Raw genomic sequence first — 21,889 nt, forward strand, 5'->3', positions numbered from 1 at the left:
AAAGTCAAAATTAACATCAATATGTTGCAAATTCAATGAAGTCACAAAAAGAGGGGTGGTGTTGTTATCGCTGATACTTCATTTATGTTTTCGAAATTTGATTTTGAAGAACATGAAAATCTAAATGACTTCTTAATAAGGCGTTGAAGGTTATTATTTAAATACTTTTTTTTTTTTTTTTGAAAATAAGATTTTTATTCGTACTTAACCATTCTCAATTAAATCACGATGACCACGTGACATCACGCGATTTTGCATTGTTGCCAATCTCTTGTATAATATGTCTAAGCTTGTGTATATCACAAATACATTTGATCTTATTTCAGGCGAGTCGTGGAATCCTATTGGAAAACGCACTGCTTGGTTTACAGATATACCCTTTTTAAGGAATCCTTTATTAAAGTACCCATCTATACAGAAACTTCCAGGTATGTGTGTATTGTTTGAACAGAAATATCCAATTAATTATCTTTTTCATGCACACCAACTTTCATAACGTGTTTCACACAAAGACCAGTTAAATTTACTTAAAGGTCAGGACATTTTCATACATAGGAATAAAAAGGGCTGTAGAAAATGGAACATGATAAGTGCAATTTTGCCCGCAAGAAATTCCAGCGCTTAATAACTGTTACTAAGGTTTAGATATCTTCAGCCAGGGTATGAATTATCAGTTATTTGCCCGAAGTAATAGACAAGTTATGGAACCACTTATCCCAACCGATAAACAAGACAAAAGGGGGAGGACATACCGAGGGGCCATCGTTAACCAAACAAAAACACCTCACGCCATGGCCAAAAGATTGATTTTTTTACGTCTAGATATGTTTCACCTCTATGTAATTTTAATAGTTTAAAGGTTTCAAGGTCATAGGGCCATGATTGATTGGTCGAGGTTAGAAAATCTCTGTGGAAATGAGATATGCTTGAATACCAAAAACCATTGACTTACCATAGGTGGTTCCCCTAAAATGACTTAGTTACAGACTTGAACATGTAAACTTTGCATCAGTTGTAAGGTAAATAGACCCTGACTGATGGATTTGGTCTAATAATCTCCACTGAAATGAGATGTCCCAATGCTAATACAACTAAAATTGACCTAATCGCAAACTTAAACATTTGTTGATGATTGCAACACCGCTGAAAACAGCCCAACATCGTTGCCGGCGAAAATTACAACTAGAGGCTATCAAGAGCCTCTCAAGAGCCTGTGTCGCTCGCCTGATCCTTCTTTGGTTTTGGAAATCATGTTAAAATAGATTAAAATCATAACAGATACCCTAATAATGAGTGAGGCCAAATTTGGTTTAATATTGGCCCTGTAATTTTATAAAAAAATCCTGGTGGCCATCTTGAACAGTAAATCAGCAAAAAAGGAGCAACACTTCATCAGCACCTCATAAGAAACATGTATGCCATGTTTGGTTTTATTCCATTCAGTGCACCTCTAGAAGAAGCATTTTTATGTATTTCCAATAGGGTCTTATGTTAAAGGAAGTCCCCTCGCTGGCGGCCATCGTGGATGAAGGATCAGCTTCAAAGTAACAACACTTAGTAAGGAACATTCATGCCATGTTTGGTTTCATTCCATTCAGTGGTTCTCTAAAAGAAGACATTTGTATGTATTGTCCATAGGGTCCTCTGTTTCCCAGCTGGTGGCCATCTTGGATGATGGATCGGCTTCAAAGTAACAACACTTGGTCAGCACTTCATAAGGAACATTCATGCCATGTTTGGTTTCATTCCATTCAATGGTTCTCTAAAAGAAGACATTCGTATCTATTTCCTATAGGGTCCTATGTTAAACTAAGTCCCCCCCCCCCCCCCCCCCCCCCTCCCCCCGCTGGCGGCCGTCTTGGATGATGGATCGGCTTCAAAGTAACAACACTTGGTAAGCACCTAAAAAGAAACATTCATGCCATGTTTGGTTTCATTCCATTCAGTGGTTCTTTAAAAGAAGACATTTGTATGTATTTCCCATAGGGTCCTATGTTAAACTAAGTCCCCCGCTGGTGGCCATCTTGGATGATGGATTGGCTTCAAAGTAACAACACTTAGTCAGCACCTCATAAGGAACATTCATGCCATGTTTGTTTCATTCCATTCAGTGGTTCTCTAAAAGAAGACATTTGTAAATATTTCCCATAGGGTCCTATGTTAAACTAAGTCCCCCGCAGGGGGCCATCTTGGATTATGGATCGGCTTCAAAGTAACAACACTTGGTCAGCACCTCATAAGGAACATTCATGCCATGTTTGGTTTGATTCCATTCAGTGGTTCTCTAAAAGAAAACATTTGTATGTATTTCCCTTAGGGTCCTATGTTTAACTAAGTCCCCCGCTGGCGGCCATCTTGGATGATGGATCGGCTTCAAAGTAACAACACTTGGTCAGCACCTCATAAGGAACATTCATGCCATGTTTTGTTTCATTCCATTCAGTGGTTCTCTAAAAGAAGACATTTTTATGTATTTCCCATAGGGTCCTATGTTAAACTAAGTCCCCCGCTGGCGGCCATCTTGGATGATGGATCGGCTTCAAAGTAACAACACTTGGTCAGCATCTCATAAGGAACATTCATGCCATGTTTGGTTTCATTCCATTCAGTGGTTCTCTAGAAGAAGTTCGAACGAGCTCGATGAGTACGAGGACGACGGACGACGGACGCCAATAGATGAGAAAAGCTCACTTGGCCCTTTGGGTGAGGTGAGCTATAATGAGTCCACAAACCACTTCACACTTCACACGAACTCCTTCAAAAACGGGGTGAACTGATGTGCCCAAAAAGGGTCAACTAATATACCAATTGAATAAAACACATGCAACAGCCAAAATAAACCAAATTACGTATGATAACCTCGTGTATGCTCATATGCTTATTTTTAACATTTCTTTTTATTTCAGTCAGGAATCAATTGTCACTGCGTTATCCACTTGTATACCGCTCAACACTTGAAAAGTTCTTCCCAAGAAACTTTGTTGTAGAGTGAATAACTTGATGAGACGAATGGAATCATATAATGCTTAAAGTATCATTGTGAACACCATAGGACTTTAACACCACATTGTGTTAACTACAAGTATTTTTAAGTTTGATTCACTTAAAAAAATGCCAATTTTTACATTTCAGACTTAAACATATAACAAATAATCAAAGAAGTAAAAGGTTTCCTTTGTCTGTTTGTTCCGGAAATGCATCTTTGAATTGTATGTTTTTCACATTTATCATTATGGTAAAAGATTGTGAAGGCTGTAAATGATATTTATAAAGATTAAAAACCTGTATATTTTCTGAAATAAAATGCTATTCAGCGATTTTTTTATTCCTTTAAAATGAACCATGACATATCTATTGGTCAAACTGCAATTATACCAATAAACCTCAGCCAAAGATCAACTGCTAAATGTATCCATATAGTCAGCCTTAAAATCAATATATGTATCAAAAAATGTAAAAAATAACATAAAATAGGGAAGACATTCATGAGAAGAACTGACAGTACATCAGGTGACCTCATACTAGACATTACATTAGCTCAATTATTTCTAATATACATCTAAATGTTCACTGGGGAGTCTTCAAGCAAGTAATGGGAAAAACAAAATCTTGTAGAATGCCCAATGTAAGAGGTCCACAACGATATATTTATTATGTTCACTTTATTAACCAATGACTGTTTGTGGTGACTGACTCATTGACTCTAAGGACTCTCTTCAAAAACACTTTTCCAATAATATATAGTATCAAAAGCTGCAATCCCCATTTATCATTGAAGCAAAAACATCAAAAGAAAATAAAACATACATACAGAAAAATACTGACCTATTGCTTATAGTATCTAAGCAAGGGACTTAACCGTGAATACTTTACATTGAACACTGATCTATGAAATGTCAGGTGAACCATGTCTGACGAATATGTATATCCTTGAAGTGATTTCTTATTCTATATACCAAATATAGCTTTTATATTACTCAGAATACATTTAGTTTAAAAAATGATGGGATAAAAAACTACACAGTTTTTAAGCAGTTGCTGAACACTAAAGATGAGGTAAAGGACAACAGACATAAGCCTAAAATAACTTCAGAACAAAAGGCATATATATTCAAGATATGTCTTCTGCTTCAGGAAATACAAAGGTTTATAACAACATCTCCGTTGAAATGACCTAATCACAAACTTTAACAATTGTTGATGCTAGCAACACAACTAGGAACTGCATGCTTAAGTCTTGATTCCGCGACTCTGTTGCAGGCGAAACCAAAATAAAGATAAGAAAAAACCATAAAACACTACCAATAAAAGAATAAATAACATGAATGGCACCAAAAACAGGGTGAAATGAGGTGCCTGGAAGGGTCAGTAATCCCAATATATTTATTAAATAAAATACACAAAAATTTATGTAAACGGTGACATGCATTATTTTCTACGACATGTGTACTTTGTATTAAAATGGTTGTTAAGCAAGTATGGTAATACTTATCATTTTGTAAAGTTGATAAATGATTATAAATTATTAATAAATTGCTTAAAATGGACATATTTATGGTCACTACACTGAATTATGTTCTGTGAACTCACAAACATAGGTAGAGAAGATGGCTGAAATATATCTAACCAGCCAGTGACTACAAGGATTCCTTTGCTTTTTGTGCAATCAAAGTGCAATCTTCATCCCAATTAATCCAGAAAAGACATCGGTAGGGTAACATATTGTCTTTAACTGAATACAAGTGGCAGAAACATCTGTAATTTTTCAATCATTCTGAGTTCGTTCTCACTTCTGCATTACGTTTATTTTTTTATTCTTAATCTTTTTGAAATAACGGAAATTTATATCATCCAAAAGGTTACATCATGTTTGAACTCTAATACTGTGACAAATTACCAATCTGAAATTGATATTATACTTGATATAACATGCTGAGCCAATATATTTTACTGCAGAGTTCTTAATTCTCCATCTCAGCAGATTTATGAATTAATTGTCAATAATCAATGTGGCACTGGCAAGTTATAGTTGTGAATTTAATCACAAATTCATTTGATCAGCAAAGATTAAATGCATATGATGGGTTTGATAGACTGTAACTTCTTTTACAATACTCCCCACGTAAGTAAACAGGTTTTAATGAAATTACTTTCAGATATTTGTCAGTATTTATTTCAACCTACAACTCCAATTTTTATATTTCTATCTATTGATGCTTTTATACCAATCTAATTAAAATTAGATCTTTCACATTGCTCTGTTAGATTTGTTTGTCACTCGTGTTAGATCTGAAAACATTCTAATAAGAGGTCTTGTTTAGATGATCTTGTATGCAAATCATTTCAATCAACCAATCATCTCGACTGACAGGATGACAGTTTGAATACAAATTTTTACCCTAAAAATAAATTGACACAAGTAAATCAATATGTTATTGTTATACTGATTGAATGTTTCATCAACTTACAATGTATAATATAAACAAGAGTACAATCCCTGAAATATCTTGCCTGCTTTACTGACCATTATTGAATTTATTTTTGATTTATCAATGAACCATGAAGGTGAGGTCAAAGTCAGATGAACTATGCCAGACTGACATCTACACCTTACAATCATTCCATACACTAGTGATGGAAGGAACACACCTAGCCATGATACCTGATCATTGCACAATGAACCATGAAAATGAAGCCAAGGTCATGCGACACTTGATAGATGATGATTATCTACACAATACAACCATTCCATACACCAAATACAGTTGACCTACTGCTTATAGTAATTGAAAAACAGACATAAAGTTGACCAATGAACCATAAAAAATGATAGGTTAAAACCATAGGTCCAGGTCAGATGACACCTACCAGACAGACACATAAACCCTACAATCAATCTATACACCAAATTATATAGCTGACCCATTGTTTATAGTATCTAACAAACATACCAAAGCACAAAAATTTAACATTGACCCATAAACCATGAAGTAAGGGGCAGGTTTGAGGTTTGCTTAATAGTGGTTTGAATTAGTTAAAACAAAATAAAAATTCTTTAAATCAGGAGTAAATAAAATGCTCCGCAGGGCGCAGCTTGATACGACCGCAGAGGTCCAACCCTGAACAGTTGGGGCAAGTATGGATACAACATTCAAGCTTGATACAGCTTTGCATTTGGATTGTGATTAAATATTTGACACAGCATAGGTTTCTGACACAGAATGTCTAAGAACTTAAAAATTTTAAATTGGACATTCACCTATTATGGTCCAATATCCAAAATCTAAATACATGGTTAGATTCAGCATATCAAAGAACCCCAAGAATTCAATTTTTGATGAAATCAAACAAAGTTTAATTTTGGACCCTTTTGACCTCAATGTGGACAAAGTTGATAACGGGGCCCAAAAATCAAAAATCTAAATACATGTTTAGATTCAGCATATCAAAGAACCCCATATATTCAATTTTTGTTGAAATCAAACAAAGTTTAATTTTGGACCCCGATTTGGACCAACTTGAAAACTGGGCCCATAATCAAAAATCTAAATACATGTTTAGATTCAGCATATCAAAGAACCCTAAGAATTCAATTTTTGTTAAAATCAAACTAAGTTTAATTTTGGACCCTTTGGACCTCAATGAAGACCAATTTAAAAAAACAGGACCCAAATTAAACATTTAAAAACACGGTTAGATTTGGCATATCAAAGAACCCCAATAATTCAATTTTTGATGAAATCAAACAAAGTTTAATATTGGACCCTTTTGACCTCAATATGAACCAATTTGATAGCGGGGCCTACAAATAAAAAATCTAAATACATGGTTAGATTCAGCATATCAAAGAACCTCATATATTCAATTTTTGTTGAAATCAAACAAATTTTAATTTTGGACCCCAATTTGGACAAACTTGAAAACTGGGCCCATAATCAAAAATCTAAATACATGTTTAGATTCAGCATATCAAAGAACCCCATATATTCAATTTTTGTTGAAATCAAACAAAGTTTAAATACTGGACCCTATCTTGGACCAACTTGAAAACTGGGCCCATAATCAAAAATCTAAACACATGTTTAGATTCAGCATATCAAAGAACCCCATATATTCAATTTTTGTTGAAATCAAACAAAGTTTAATTTTGGACCCCGATTTGGACCAACTTGAAAACTGGGCCCATAATCAAAAATCTAAATACAAGTTTAATTTTGGACCCTTTGGACCTTAATGTAGACCAATTTAAAAAACAGGACCCAAAATTAAAAATCTAAATACACGGTTAGATTTGGAATATCAAAGAGCCCCAATAATTCAATTTTAGATGAAATCAAACAAAGTTTAATTTTGGACCCTTTTGACCTCAATATGAACCAATTTGATAACGGGGTCCACAAATAAAAAATCTTAATACATGGTTAGATTCAGCATATCAAAGAACCCCATATATTCAATTTTTGTTGAAATCAAACAAAGTTTAATTTTGGACCCCAATTTGGACCAACTTGAAAACTGGGCCAAAAATCTAAAATCTAAATAAATGTTTAGATTCAGCATATCAAAGAACCTCATATATTCAATTTTTGCTAAAATCAAACAAAGTTTAATTTTGGACCCTTTGGACCTTAATGTAGACCATTTTGAAAACTGGACCCAAAATTAAAAATCTAAATACACTGTTAGATTCGGCATAACAAATAAATAAATGTGATCAAAGATTTTACAAATCTAATGCGTCATACTGTGCAATTAAAGATTACTTCTTGAAATTTTTCAATATTTGAAATTTGAAAAAAAAATAATATTTGAAGAATAATTCTTTTTAATTTCTGAAATCTGAAATGAGAAAAAATTGACCCCCCACAATTTCTTTTTATCCCCCCCACCCTTTTTTCCTCCAAAAAATTCTTTCCCTCAAGATATGGTCATAATCTCAATTCAAATTTCCAATGGAGTTGGCAACCATAATTACCCATTTAAATTTACCATAGTGCTAACTTAATCTATTTTATAATAGAATTAAAAATATAGTGTCAAATCTTTCATATGGATTTTTTTGTAAAAAAAAATGATGTAACATTTGCAGATATTTTTACTGGTCTTCCTTTATAAATATGCATTTCTTTAAACATAATTTAAAAGCAGTGTAAGGGAAGTAACCAAAACGTTGTATTTGGATTACCTCCCTTACACTGTTTTAAATTATCTTTATTGTTCATTAACCATTACTTTATACATAATTTAAAAGCAGTGTAAGGGAGATAATTTCAATGATGTATTTGATTTATCTCCCTTACACTGCTTTAAATTATGTTTTGTACTAAAGTATTTGTCCATTAACCAGGACAACCTTGTTTTTCCCCCTTTTTTGCCCCTAATTCCTAAACGGTTTGAGCCATAACCCCCCAAAGCAAATCCTAACCATCCCTTTGTGGTATGGAAACTTGTAGTATAATTTCAGAGAGATCCATACACTGTTCCACAGTTATTGTCTGGAAACTAGAAAATGCTTATTTTTGGCCCCTTTTTGGCCCCTAATTCCTTAACTGTTGGTACCATAACCCCCAAAATCAATCCCAACCTTCCTTTTGTGGTATTTAACCTTATGGTAAAATTTCAAAAAGATCCATTCACTTAAACTAAAGTTAGAGTGCGAAAACCAATGTGTCTTCGGACGACGACGACGACGCCAACGTCTTTACCAATTGCGGTCGTATAAAAATTACTGATTTTTTTGGAAATTCAAAGGATTTTCTACCCCAGGAAAAGATTACTTACCTTTATTTGCTTAAACCTTTCAGAATTTTGGGTCAACAATGCTTTTCAACTTCAATCATACTTTATTTGGCCTTTTTAACTTTTTTTATTCAAGGGTCACTGATGAGTCTTTTGTAGACTAAATGTGGCGTACAACATTTTAATCCTGGTATCTATCATGAGTTTATTACCTATAATTCACTATTTCTTTGGCATGGTAAATTTTCAGTTTGAATTATAGCTATTGTTACAACTCCCTTCATCAAAGCTGGGTAGTAGCCTAAGACAATTTTTTACTATTCTGGATGGTTCTTTTTTTTTTGCTTTTATGCTGTTAATACTTTTTATGTATTTGGCTTCCCATAATTTTGGGTGTAGAGCATACCTTTGTAAATCTTATTTCAGAAACAAATGGAAGCAAACTGAAATTGTTTATAATACCTGTATTGCAAGTAAGGCCAAACATTAAGTCTGTCAACACATCCCATTAGTTTTTAAACAAATTACATTCTCTTTATTTTGAAGTTGACTACAATATTTCCTACTTATTGAGAAATGTACTTGTTAACATTAGTACTTTTGTTTATCCTTGAGTAAAGATAACAAATCTGAACAAGGAATAAGCTGTAAAATTGACAGCAAACTGGGTTTTCTGTATTTTGAAAGACACTTTTAGCCTTTTAGAACCTGCCTATTTTCCAGACTATCATGAACCAAATCTCCTGAACGACAAAAATAAAAAGCATCAATATCTTACTTGACCAACATTTTGTCATCAGTAACATTATATTCAAATTTTAAGAGCATTGGTTAAACGATTCATAAGTAATTGCACAGAAACGACATAAAGTGCTATTTCTTACTCTACCAAGAACCATAACTCCTGGATGGCAAAAGTGAAATCATCAATATTAAAATTGACCTCCATTTTGTCATTAGTAACAACATATTATAATTTGAAAACCATTGGTAGAAGGGTTCATAAGTTATTGAACAGAAACAAAATTTATAAGGTACCATTTTCCAGTAGATCAAGGACCATAACTCCTGAACGGTAAAAGTAAAAATTGTCAATTTTGATCTTGACCTTCATTTTCTCATCAGTAACATTATATTATAATTTGAAAACCATTGGTAGAAGGGTTCATAAGTTATTGAACAGAAACAACATAAATTTGCATTTTCCAATATATCAAGGACCATAACTCCTGAACAGTAAAAGTGAATATTGTTAATTTCGAACTAGACCTCCATTTTGTCATTTGTATCAACATATCAAAGTCTGAAAAGCATTGGTTGAACTGTCATAAGTTATTGCAGGGAAACTATTGGCAGCTGCCCACCCCTGGTACTTCACCAATTTAATTAATAACTGGTATTTTCCTTCGGAAAACCCAGTTAAATCACAGTGATGGAAATCACTAATGGAAAGATTGGAAGAGAAGTTTGAATAATTTCAAATTATATTTAGTGTATGGTATGGACAAAAAAGAACATTAATATAGCTCTATTGCTGACAATTGCATTAACTGCAGGTCATTATAAGAATAAGCACCCTTTCTAGTAAATAAAATGAGCTAAATGTGAATCAATGATTGCTGCTCCCTTAATTTGCACAACAATTTCGTTTAAATTGCAATTTCATATCTTAACCAAATAATCTTCCAAGTTACATGTTTCACCTTTTACTTTTTATCTTAAGAAACAAAAGAAATTACCAAATAAAGATTCTTCTAATAAAGTTTATCAATTATCCTTGTAGGACATGGGACCAAGAAATAGAAACCAAGATCGATATTGTCTCCAAAACTTAATCTAAAAAGGTTGCTTTTTGGGCATTTTGTAAGTTGAAACATATTTATACTATTTTTCTTCTCTAAGAATTGCTTATTGATTTCGAAAACAATTATTATGATTATATGACACTGAAGATAAGTTGTAGAGTGTATTCTAATTCAGTTTATAATTTAATATATTCCAGAAAAGGGCATTGAAAATGTACTTTTCAACATAAACAATTTTTTTTTATTGAAAAGGGGATTCATTCCTAATTGCAAAAATACACTTCCTGTATTCAAATGACTAATATTGTAAAAAGACATTTGATGGGGATTAAACAAAAAAAATATCAGATTGTCCAGGTTTCAGTTTGTTTTACACTTCCTGTATTCAAATGCGCATATATATGACTTATATTGTTAAAAGACATTTGATGGGGATTAAACCAAAATAAATATCAGATTGTTCAGGTTTCAGTTTTGAAAGTTACTAACTGTTTCAATTCAATCACTGATAAGTGTAACCTAAATTACATGTATTGCTTTATTACAGATGAGGATTGCAAAGATTTATCAAGTAAATATAGGCCTTACTTGAATACCTTTTTCATATCTAGACTTCATGTTTTGTCTTTTTTTTTGAAAAAAAAATATTGTTAATCCTTAATCATTTATCTTTCAGACATAATTTATACAACACTTTATGTAGTCAGGGGTTAAAAAATTTGGTAACAGCTCACTAGCCCAGGACTTATTGGTAGCAGGATTTTACTAGTCCTGTTGGCAGAACTGCTAGCCCGACAAAACAGTCCTGCTAATCTGAGACTTTATCAGCATGATCGGGAAAATAACAGCAATATTCACAAAACATCGTTTCTGGTTTAAATACCATCCCCAACACCCGACCTTGCCCATGGGAATCTCTCTGTCCACGATAAGATAAATGTTCTTTTCCTCTTTTCCCAGTCGTAATTGGCATATTTATGTATCTACCTCATTTCCATCTTCATCATGTTCATCAGCAGTTCTTTTTTCAAAACTGTCGATGTTCCTGGGGTGCCCCTACTAAAATATTTAGCAATACTTTGTTGCATGGTTTCGTGTTGCCTACCATGACAGGTCATATTGATGAATGCATCATAGTGATACCCCCAGTACTGTCAATTGAATGTCTCCGCATGAGCAATATACAATACAGTACTGAGAAATCTATATTGAAAGTGAATTGTAATTAATACACGATACCAGTCCACCCAGTTATTCGTTCTATTTTTAAAACATGTACAAAATCAGTTCAAATTCCTGGAATCCTGGATGAAGTAATATATTAAATTGAATATGATTGGCAAAGATAAAAATAGTGAGGAAAGGATATTCCACTTTCTATTTTGGTAATACTAAGAATTTTTTTTACTAGTCCGTCGGGCATATTGGATTACAAGTTTTGATTGCCCAAGGCGTAAATGTTCTGGTCCCGGGCGTCGGGCTAGTGGATTTTTAAACCCCTGGTAGTGTAGAACAAAACTAATAGGCAAGGAATAAATCTATCATTTCTATATAAATATACATTTGTGTATTGAGATGTATAATGAAGGAACTGTTTAATTATGTAAGACTGAGGATTATTAGTAATTTGATCAATATGATTGGCCTTTAAGGAGGTGGGACATTGTAATTTAGGCCCCACCTTGTCTCTGATTGTTTGGTGATCATGGCAGCTTTCAATCATACTGGTATTGTATCATTACTCTTACCTAATTAAAATGACAAAAAATAGCCTGCAAATTGACAAAACTTAAAGACTTACTTCAATGAACTGGTCCAAAGACATACCCCATATTTTTCACAGTTCATATATGTGCAAATGTACACAGACATGAGCATTATAAGGAACTGTATTTCAGTGTGTATGCATTTTGTAGATTTAGTGGCTAACCTGTGCTGCTTCTTGTTTGGGAGGCAGGTGCCTTCGGAATGACTTGGAACAATAGTTCCAATCTTTCCAAAAAGTATAAGTGTTATATTTCTTATACTTTCATATAGAAAACATGGGGAAGAAGTGCATGTGACAACATTGCTGAACTACAACAACATTTATTTTTGTACCAAAATCAACCAACCATTCTAAAAGTATAAAAGATCAATGTCTAAGTGTATGACATACACCGGAAAACATTGCTTCAGAAACTAGAATGGAACAAATTATCAAGGAAAATATGTTACAACACACAAAAGAAGTATTACAAAAAAAAGGCAACTTTAGGGGAGTTTTCTAGATTGCATAACCCAGTTGCATGTATCCTTAGTTTCTTAGACATTACAAATATCAAATTAAGGTCTATCTATAAGGATTTATAAAGCATAATTGCCGATTTGCACACCTTCTGTGTCTTTCACCTGTACCTGAGGCATCCCTGAAATCTCCCTACCATGTCATGTTTTCTCCGTATTTGGCTGTGAGGCATAAAATTTGAAATGTTAACAACGGAAAAGCTGATAAAACTTTTGTTTATATACGTAAATATTTACATACCATTCATTTCTCTCATTGCTCTGGCAAAATCTTGGGGATCCCTGAAACTGACAAATCCATAACCTTTTGTTTTATTTGTTCTTTTGTCTCGTAACACCCTAGCCTTGACAAATGTAGGATATTTACTGAACGCTCTAGCCAAACATTCATCTGTTACTTCATTTCCTAAATCTCCACAAAACATACGAAAATCATCTGAAACAAAAAAATCTTTAATCGTTACAACTGCAATGCAAACTGAAGATGACTGAATTATGAAATTCTATAACTCCTAAATGAGATTTTATTCAAGATAATGGTGCAGTTTTAGAATAAGCTACACAGAAAATGTGAAAGAAAGAGAACATAAATGTCCATATGCCACCATGCCCATCATGGGAAAAAACACAGAAATGGGTAAAAAGTGTCATTGAAGAGCAATCATTTCTATAAGGGGCTGGTCGTCCTGAACATGCATGAAATATTTGCCTCTGGATGTTAAGCAACCAACAATCAATCAATATAAGGGGTTGACCAACAGTTTCTGCAATGTGGATTGTTTTTTGTAGATCTTGTGCAGCTGATGATGAAATGCAGTTTGAAGTTTCTCTCAATCTATTACAGTTGTCAAGAGTAGTGCCAAAAATCATGAAAATGGGAAGAAACTGTCATTTAAGTGCAATTACTCAAATAAGAGGTTGACTGATGCTTTCTGCCATGTTGACTTATTTGTAAATGTTGTCTAGCAGATAATAGTTTTCAGGATCATAGCCAAAAATTCACAAAAATAGGTAGAATAGTTATTGAAGGACAATTACTCTTATAAGTGGTTGACTGATTTGTAGAAGAGAGGCAAAAGATACCAAAAGGACATTCAAACTCATAAGTCAAAAATAAACTGACAACGCCATGGCTTAAAAAGAAAAATACGTACAGACAAACAACAGTACACAAAAAAACATAGAAACCTAAAGACTGAGTAACATGAACCCCCAAAAAACTGGGGATGATCTCATGCGCTCCAGAACGGTAAGCCCATGTCTGGCTGATAATTTTTGTTGTGTAAAGTTCCCCTCTGTCTATTTTACATACAGTAAATGGTTAAAAATTGTAATTAAAGGGCAATAACTCCTAAAAGGACTTGACTGACATTTTTGATTGTAAGATGTTTTGTAGGTCTAAATGTGCTGACCTTTCTTGCTGTTTACAGTTTCTTTCTTTCTACTATGGTTTCCACCAAAATTGCAAAATTTGGTAAAAAGCATCATTAAAGGGGCACTAGCTACGAGATAAATAAAAAATATAAAATATGATTTTTTTGTTCAATCATTAATAAAAGTGAAATAGTGAAATAAACATTCGCTTTTAGCAGCCAGTATGGTTCAATTTTGTCAAAATAAGCTAAGAAACATGGTGATGACATCATTGAATCCGTATTCAAGTGAATTCCAAATAAACCCCTTAGCTAGAGATGGATAACGCATGAATCGTGCATGCTGAGTTATTTAAAGGAAAATAATGTCAACATTGAAAGTGAAACAAAGGTAAATCATTTGATTGACTGATTTAATCCACAAAAAAATCATTCTTATACAGGTAAAAACGAAGATTAAAATATATTTTTAATCTATAATATGAAATTAAATAGACCTAGAAAAATCCAATTGCACGAGTCCGGTTTCTATTTATATCCATACAGTTAACTCTTGTTGTCTCGAACTCGGTTGACTCGAAATTTCGGATGAGTCGAAGTTTTCTCGTGGTCCCGAACTTTGTTCCATATAAATATATGTATTTCGACTCCTGATGAGTCGAAATTTCGGTTGACTCGAACTAAATTTACGGTCCCAAGGTTAACAAAAGCATTCAAAATTCATTATTTATCTCAAACTAATACACATGTGTCAAAACATTGTTTAAAATGTTTTAAAAACAATTAACCGTAAACATACACTAATGAGCTTGGTTGTGTATAAAGTAGGGATTAAACTTCCGTTGGTGATCAACTCAAAACTACTCAATTGGCGTCTTTAATCTTTTTGTATTTCCTCTTGCAGAAAAAGATTGAAATAAAAGAAAATGAAAAGAAATCTTAATTTTCTAAAATCTCTTGTATACGAGAATGAACAATTTTGTCAACTTTAAATAACGCTAAGATCGATTGGAAATTACTCTCTCGGCTAAACACCACAGGAAAAAATTGTAACTGTACAAAGAGATAAATAAGAGAAGAATACATAAAATGTTATTATAATAATAAAAGACCATAACATACAGATACATCGATCTTAGACCAGAATATCGATCCCCTACCCATATTCATCCGGATTTATTTTAGCTTTACCAAGCTAAGTAAGAGTTGTGTCCCTTGGTCTGTCAAACTTCTGGTTTTCGTTTGAGTCGAACTACGGGTATCTCGAAATATTTCTCTGGTCCGGCTGACTTCGAGATAACGAGAGTCGACTGTATTTATGTTTATATTGCTTATATGGCCATTGGAGGTATTCGGAGGTCAACTCGATAGTTAATTAGATGGCGTCTAGACTAAAATACACACGAAAGGAAGCTACATATTATCTATAATATGCCCTGTAAATTGATTATTTTAGGCTTTTTATAATTTGGATAAATGTTTTACATTGTTATAAATCAAATATGAGAATTTGAGTCAAATCGGTGAACATGAATTTGACAACTAGTGCCCCTTTAAAGGGCAACAACTCCTATTAGGAGTCCACTGATAAAGTCAGCCATGCTGACTTATTTCTATTTCTTGTCTTGCTGATCATTTATGCTGTGCAAATTTCTCTCTAAACATTAAAGTTTTCAAGAACATAGCCAAAAATGCAACCATTTGGTGAAAATCGTCAATATTTCCTAAAAGAGATGTCTGGTAATTTTGGTAAAATAAGGCAGTAGGTAGATCTTGACATTTTGAATATTTTGTCAATCTATAACGGTTTTCAAGATCTAAGCATTTTATTATATATTTACCCTTAGTTCTATTTTTTGCATTGGCCATATTGGTTGGCAAGCGGACTCATACAACACATTTTAAAACTAGATTACTAAAGGATATGCGTGGCCAAGTTCGGTTACTTGATACCTGTTTTCAAAACTAGGATTTCCCTAAAAAGTCACTTTTTTACATACCTGGATCCCATTCCTCTAAACTTGGATCTTCCCATATCTGTCCTGCAGCTGTTCTTATAAACTTTTTCTTTTTGTCTTTCTTCTTTTTACCACTATCTTCCACTTCTGTTTCCATAGAAATAGCTTCTTCCGCCTGAAATTCTACAGGTAATGTTGGACCAGCTACAACTTTGGGCCCTGTTTCTGCAGGTGTAACTGTTGTGGTTGTTTCTGTAACTGTCGTCTCCAACAGTTTTGCTTTCTTGTCTTTTTTTTTCCTTTTTTCTGACTTTGGCTTATTTATAACTGGACCTGCTGAAATAACCATTTTAGGTTTTTCATCCTTAAGTGGTACTGTAGGTCCACTACTGATACTATTACCACTGCCTTCATTGGCCATCATATGCTGAACACCATCACTGAATCCATAGCCTGGTCCAATTGGACCTGGAGGGGCTGGTCCACCCATTGGTCCAGGTCCTCTATAAGGAGGCATGGGCCCAGGACCTGGTCCATGTGGTCCAGGGCCATAGGGTCCAGGTCCATGGGGTCCTGGGAAACCATGAGGTCCAGGTCCTCCTGGAGGTCCATAATATGGTCCTGGCCCAGGTGGTCCAAACCTGTGTGGCGGTAGCCTTGGTGGAGGAGGTCGGTGTCTGACTTGATGGGGAACAAATGCAGGTCTGATTGCTGGTGGAGGGGGAGGAGGAGGGGCTAATGGAGGCATGTCTGATTTATCCTTTGGTTTTGGTAGTAAGGCAGGAGGTGGTGGTGGGGGAGCTGCCAACACTGAAAAATAAATGTAAAGTACTGTTATTAATCATGTCCAGAAATATTAATATTTCAAAAAACTGTATTTCTGTGCTCTTCCTTAATGTATATGCACTTCTCTGCACTCTATTATTATTTTTTTTATCATTAATTCATTCAATAATTTCCTGTTGTAAAGTCTATTAACCTTTATTATATACATACATCATGATACATGTATATTTGATCTCTCACAGTAGCAGGATTGAATTATAAGTTTAACAAGTCCTTTTATCATTGTTACAAATACAAATCGCACCCCAATTAGCATAAATACACACTGACATCATGAAATCAGTTGTGTTAATATAAAATTAGTTGCAAAGGAAAACAGATTCTATTTATGGAAGCATGTGAAATATACTGCGGGACATAAAGTTCCAGGATAAATGAAGACTAGTTATTTTTCTGTCAAATATATGTTCTAATATATAAATGACAGTGATCCATATGTTTGGAGGTATGGCGGGATTGCCTGCATGAGAATGTGTATTAAGACTATACTGCTACATTATTTAGCTCAAAAAAGGAAATGGAATCTCTAGCATTAAAACAATTAGGTTTTTTGCTCTTAGCTGAAAAACAAACATATGAACCCTCCTTTTTTCTCTCTCTTTTTTAATGGATTGTATTCTGCTTCAATAGTCTTATGTAAAAATTGCAATAAAAAAAATCAATGATATATAGTTTTCTGTATGCATTTGTAGACACAAAAATGTAATCTACTGCTTTCTGTCATCATTTGTCATTCATTGCATAATTTCACAATTATCTTATGGCATTTATCCTTCAACTTTGTTACCGAAAAACAAAAACCTATAAATTAGAAAAACTTACAAAAAACTTGGGGAAAATACCTCATTTCTTTTGAGATTTCTGTTATTTCATTTTTTGGAAAACTATTGAATATTCAAGAGTACATATATCAAAATTTACTTTGTGTAAAAATAAAAGGAAAAATCAACTTAAGATCGCTTCTGTATCATATGCCCGTAAGAAAATATATGAGAAAAATGCTCAATTTGATACTTGATAGGAAAATGTCATATTCATTTAATCAATTGTAATAACTTCAGAAAAAATTAGTGACTTTTATATCGGGTAAGATACACCAAGTTATGTTAGAAATAAATATTGATGCACTAAAAAGTAGAATAATTTTTTTTTTCTTTATCAGTGGCAACTTTACACAATTCATAACTTGCATTGCAATGAAGGAAATCATATAAAATTACAGATTAACTATATTATTGTATATTTTAAATATTTAAAAAGAATTTTTGGGTAAAACCCAAATGATTTTATTACAGTGTTAAAAAATTAAGTAGATTAAAAAAAAGTACAAAGTGTCACAAATAAAAAAAAATCTGAAAAACATGTGCAAGTATATAATTTCCAAAGTATTTGATACCAGGAATTTATGGAATACAAAATATTTACAATGTACATAATTTGTAGTTCTGAAGAGTTTATACAATATCTATACACAAATCAATAAAGGAAGAACTATATTGTGTTAGAGTAAAGGGAACAAAATTCCACACAACATTAAGATTGGTCTATTTATTTGACAAAGACTGAGTAAACTATTTTATGCTACATATTTTTGGTGTGAAACTTAACGGAAATTTCCAGATACAAATTTGATGTTCAAAAGTCATTCCCTGAAATAGCCAGTTATTCTTCTCATTTTGTTTCAAAACAGAGGCTAAACCAAGCATTGGGTTTTCTGGAGGGTGGAAGAGAAGGAGAGCAACAGAAGGGAGATACAGTAAAAGTATACATACCTGAAGCTGGTAAGGATACTGATGGTGGTCCTGCAGGCTTACTCCCTGGTGGAGCTGTAGGTGGTCCACTGGGCTTTCTCAAGGGTGGAGGAGGAGGTTGGCCAACAGAAGGGGGATCTGCTGATATCCTGGCTTGAACATTGGTGAAAGTTCTTGATCCTATTATCATAGGATGTGGTTTCGAACCCTGACCTTTTGGAGTCAATATTTCTTGTTCAAATCTGTAAAAGACAAGTAATGTGTGTCAATTATTAGGCCCAATGAAACTCAAACAACATAATCACAATTACAGTTCATTGTCCTGTACGAAAAAAACAAAAGTTAAATGTCATATAAAACAATATTATTTATGTAAAATAAATTGAAGTATTTACTCAACCAATCATGAAGTTGTACAAGACATCACATAACAAAAGCCAAATTATTCAGTGCTTTTTTTTAAGTGATAAAATATGTGTAGTATAGATATCTTCACAAGTTTCAAAGAAACTAAATGATGTGTCAAAAGATAGATGCCCTACCTTAAAAATTTTGAAGAGCTACATGTACATTTAACATGTACAATGTACCACCAACATGACCAAGGTTTTGATCAATTATGTCCTGTATTTTCTCACATGTCTTTTTACAACTTTAAAACATTCATTATCTTGAAACATTTAACTTAATAATCTGGGCCAATTATGACCCTTAACTAACTTATTCCTTAGTACAGTCAGGGGTACTACTTGTACAAGTTATTTTTATTTACTTGAAGAAGTAAATATTAATATACTTATATAAGTAAAATTGTAAGATACTTATACAAGTGTCTTTTATTTACTTGTATAGGTAAATTATTTTAATGGCTTAGTTAAGTCCCTTAGACATTCAGATTTTTTTACTTATACAAGTAAAAAAGACATACTATCTTCTTTTCTTGAATTTCTCAGGACTTCTTTGCTCTAATAGAACTTTCAATTGTCTGTCCTTTGCAGATGTCTTTACTAATCACTGAAGTGTAATTTCATGGACAATGAAAATCTTTGTCTGTTATCTTCAAAACACTGCTCATTTACAAGCCTCCAAGGGGCAATTTTTGAAGGCGCAAATTACTTATGATCTTTGCGCAATTAGTTTCTCTGTTGAATTAATGAGATGAAACATTGAACTCTAATAAAAAATTATGAGCTAACCAGAGAAAAATTGTTAAAGGCATGTTTTTACTTCCCAAAACTTGAGAATTTTTGGGATCAGCATTCTCAATTTTTCACTAAGGTAAGGTGGGTGTTTTGAAAAAACCAGTTGCAACCAGGTGTTTTGTTTTTTTTAAACATTTCCAACCGGGTTTTTTTTTACTGTGGGTGGGGGTCACAAAAAGAAGGTCTGGATAAGTATTGTATTCACATTTAATGGAATTGAACAAAAATAAATAGATTTAGTCAAATAAACTGTCAAATATTCTTCTTTGATTTGATTTTTTTCAATAATTTTTCCCTTTTTTCTCTTCTTTCATTCACTATTTTATGCCTATTGATCCAAGTTTCTGTCCTGTTCCTCGCTTTAGTGCTGTATTTTTGGCACACAGAACAGTAATATCCTCCCTCTGTGATGATTAGCCATTTAAAGTCCTGTTCATACTAATCTTCGCTTGCGTGCCTTTTCCTTTGTTTTGATGCTTTTTTTCAATTTCAATACAACTATCCGTTTAGTTGACTTATTTGGCCAAGAATTTTCCTTATCACCATCGTCATCTGACTTTCTCTTCCCCGGATTAATAATAGAAGACATTGAAATTTGACGATCGGCCATTTTTGTTAATGAAAACAAATCAGTGAGACACAATTAGATTTAAAATATTTTTGGTGCGGAACCGAAAAAAAATCCGGAATTTAAAAAAAAGGCCAACCACCTCCTAAAATGGAAAGGTGGTTGGCACACCCGGCATAAATGCTGAATGGAAAACTCTGGGGATTGTAAAAAAAAATTACTTATACAAGTAAATTTTTTGAGAAAATTAAGGGGAGATTATTCAAACTTTATATGAATGTATGAAGAATATGAATGTAACAAATTTACTTATATAAGTATATTATTATTTACTTCTTCTTCTTCTTCCTTTATAGTACAGGCCTCCCATGGGAGTATTATCGTACTGTTTTATGTACATGTTTGATGTGAGAACAACAAATGTGTGGATAAGTGCGAATTATCAGTGAAAACGGTGCTTCTTTAAAATAACGATAAAAACAAGTTTGGACATCTATCGAAGCTGGACCACTTGCACACCCCTTTTGAATGATTCAAGGGTTGTACAGCTTACTAAGTGTTGTGGCAGTCCATTCCAGATACTGATGGTATCTGGGAAAAACGAGTACTAATATACTTGAGTACTGGCAAAAGGAACGAGGAATCGTTCTTTGTGTCCTCTTACTGTTGATGTTACAGGCTGTAGATTTGTAGTTGGTATGGCAATCAGTTCATGCACTACTCTATAAAACATGATGACCTTACATTGAGCTCTCCTTTCCTGTAGTGTCTTCCAGTTTAGTGCCTGTAGCATTGATGTTACGCTACTTGTTCTTCTATAATCATTAATTACAAATCGTGCGCATCGGCGTTGTATAGCTTCTAATTTGTTTATGTTGTCCTTAGTAGATGGATCCCAGATAATAAAATAAAAATAACTTGTACAAGTAGTACCCATGACTGTAGTATGCCATGACTTTAAGTTGCCATAAAATTTTGTAACACAATTTAAACCATTTGACACCATAATTAAAAAGTGATAGTTGCATGACACCAGAAGATTATTCAGAGACAGATCTATGGTCATTCAGAGCAAATTTAGCTAAATACCGAAACGTGTAAATACATCTAAGGATGTGTGTAGAGCACGTTGACTTGGTTATATCTATTGGAAGGTCGACTATCCATATATAATAGCTTCTAATATATATGGATGATCGACCTTCCCACTGATAGAAACAAGTGCCAGTAGGGAAGCAAGACGTTTCATCCATGTAGCCCGTTCGGCCTTGGTCGTTTCGACCTTGGTGTGTTCGGCCATTAACCCAATCGGCCATGTAATAAAATTCGTTTCGGCCTTATATTAATATTATATTAAAAGA

The 21,889-nt window shown here is 33.5% G+C and overlaps 1 protein-coding gene across 1 annotated transcript in view; it reads right to left on the reverse strand.

Annotated features, from left to right (window-relative positions):
* LOC127700367 (RNA-binding protein 42-like) overlaps positions 1 to 21,889 on the reverse strand; it is a 53,307-nt gene that overhangs the window by 27,307 nt on the left and 4,111 nt on the right. The window contains exons 2-4 of the mRNA XM_052203808.1: positions 18,780 to 19,000; positions 16,204 to 16,971; positions 13,072 to 13,266 (exon numbers count right to left, since the gene is read on the reverse strand). Of these exons, the coding sequence (XP_052059768.1) occupies positions 13,072 to 13,266; positions 16,204 to 16,971; positions 18,780 to 19,000 (1,184 nt within the window). The remainder of the gene's footprint in view (positions 1 to 13,071; positions 13,267 to 16,203; positions 16,972 to 18,779; positions 19,001 to 21,889) is intronic.

Source organism: Mytilus californianus, unplaced genomic scaffold, assembly GCF_021869535.1.
Source record: "Mytilus californianus isolate M0D057914Y unplaced genomic scaffold, xbMytCali1.0.p SCAF_5, whole genome shotgun sequence".
Lineage (NCBI taxonomy): Eukaryota > Metazoa > Mollusca > Bivalvia > Mytilida > Mytilidae > Mytilus > Mytilus californianus.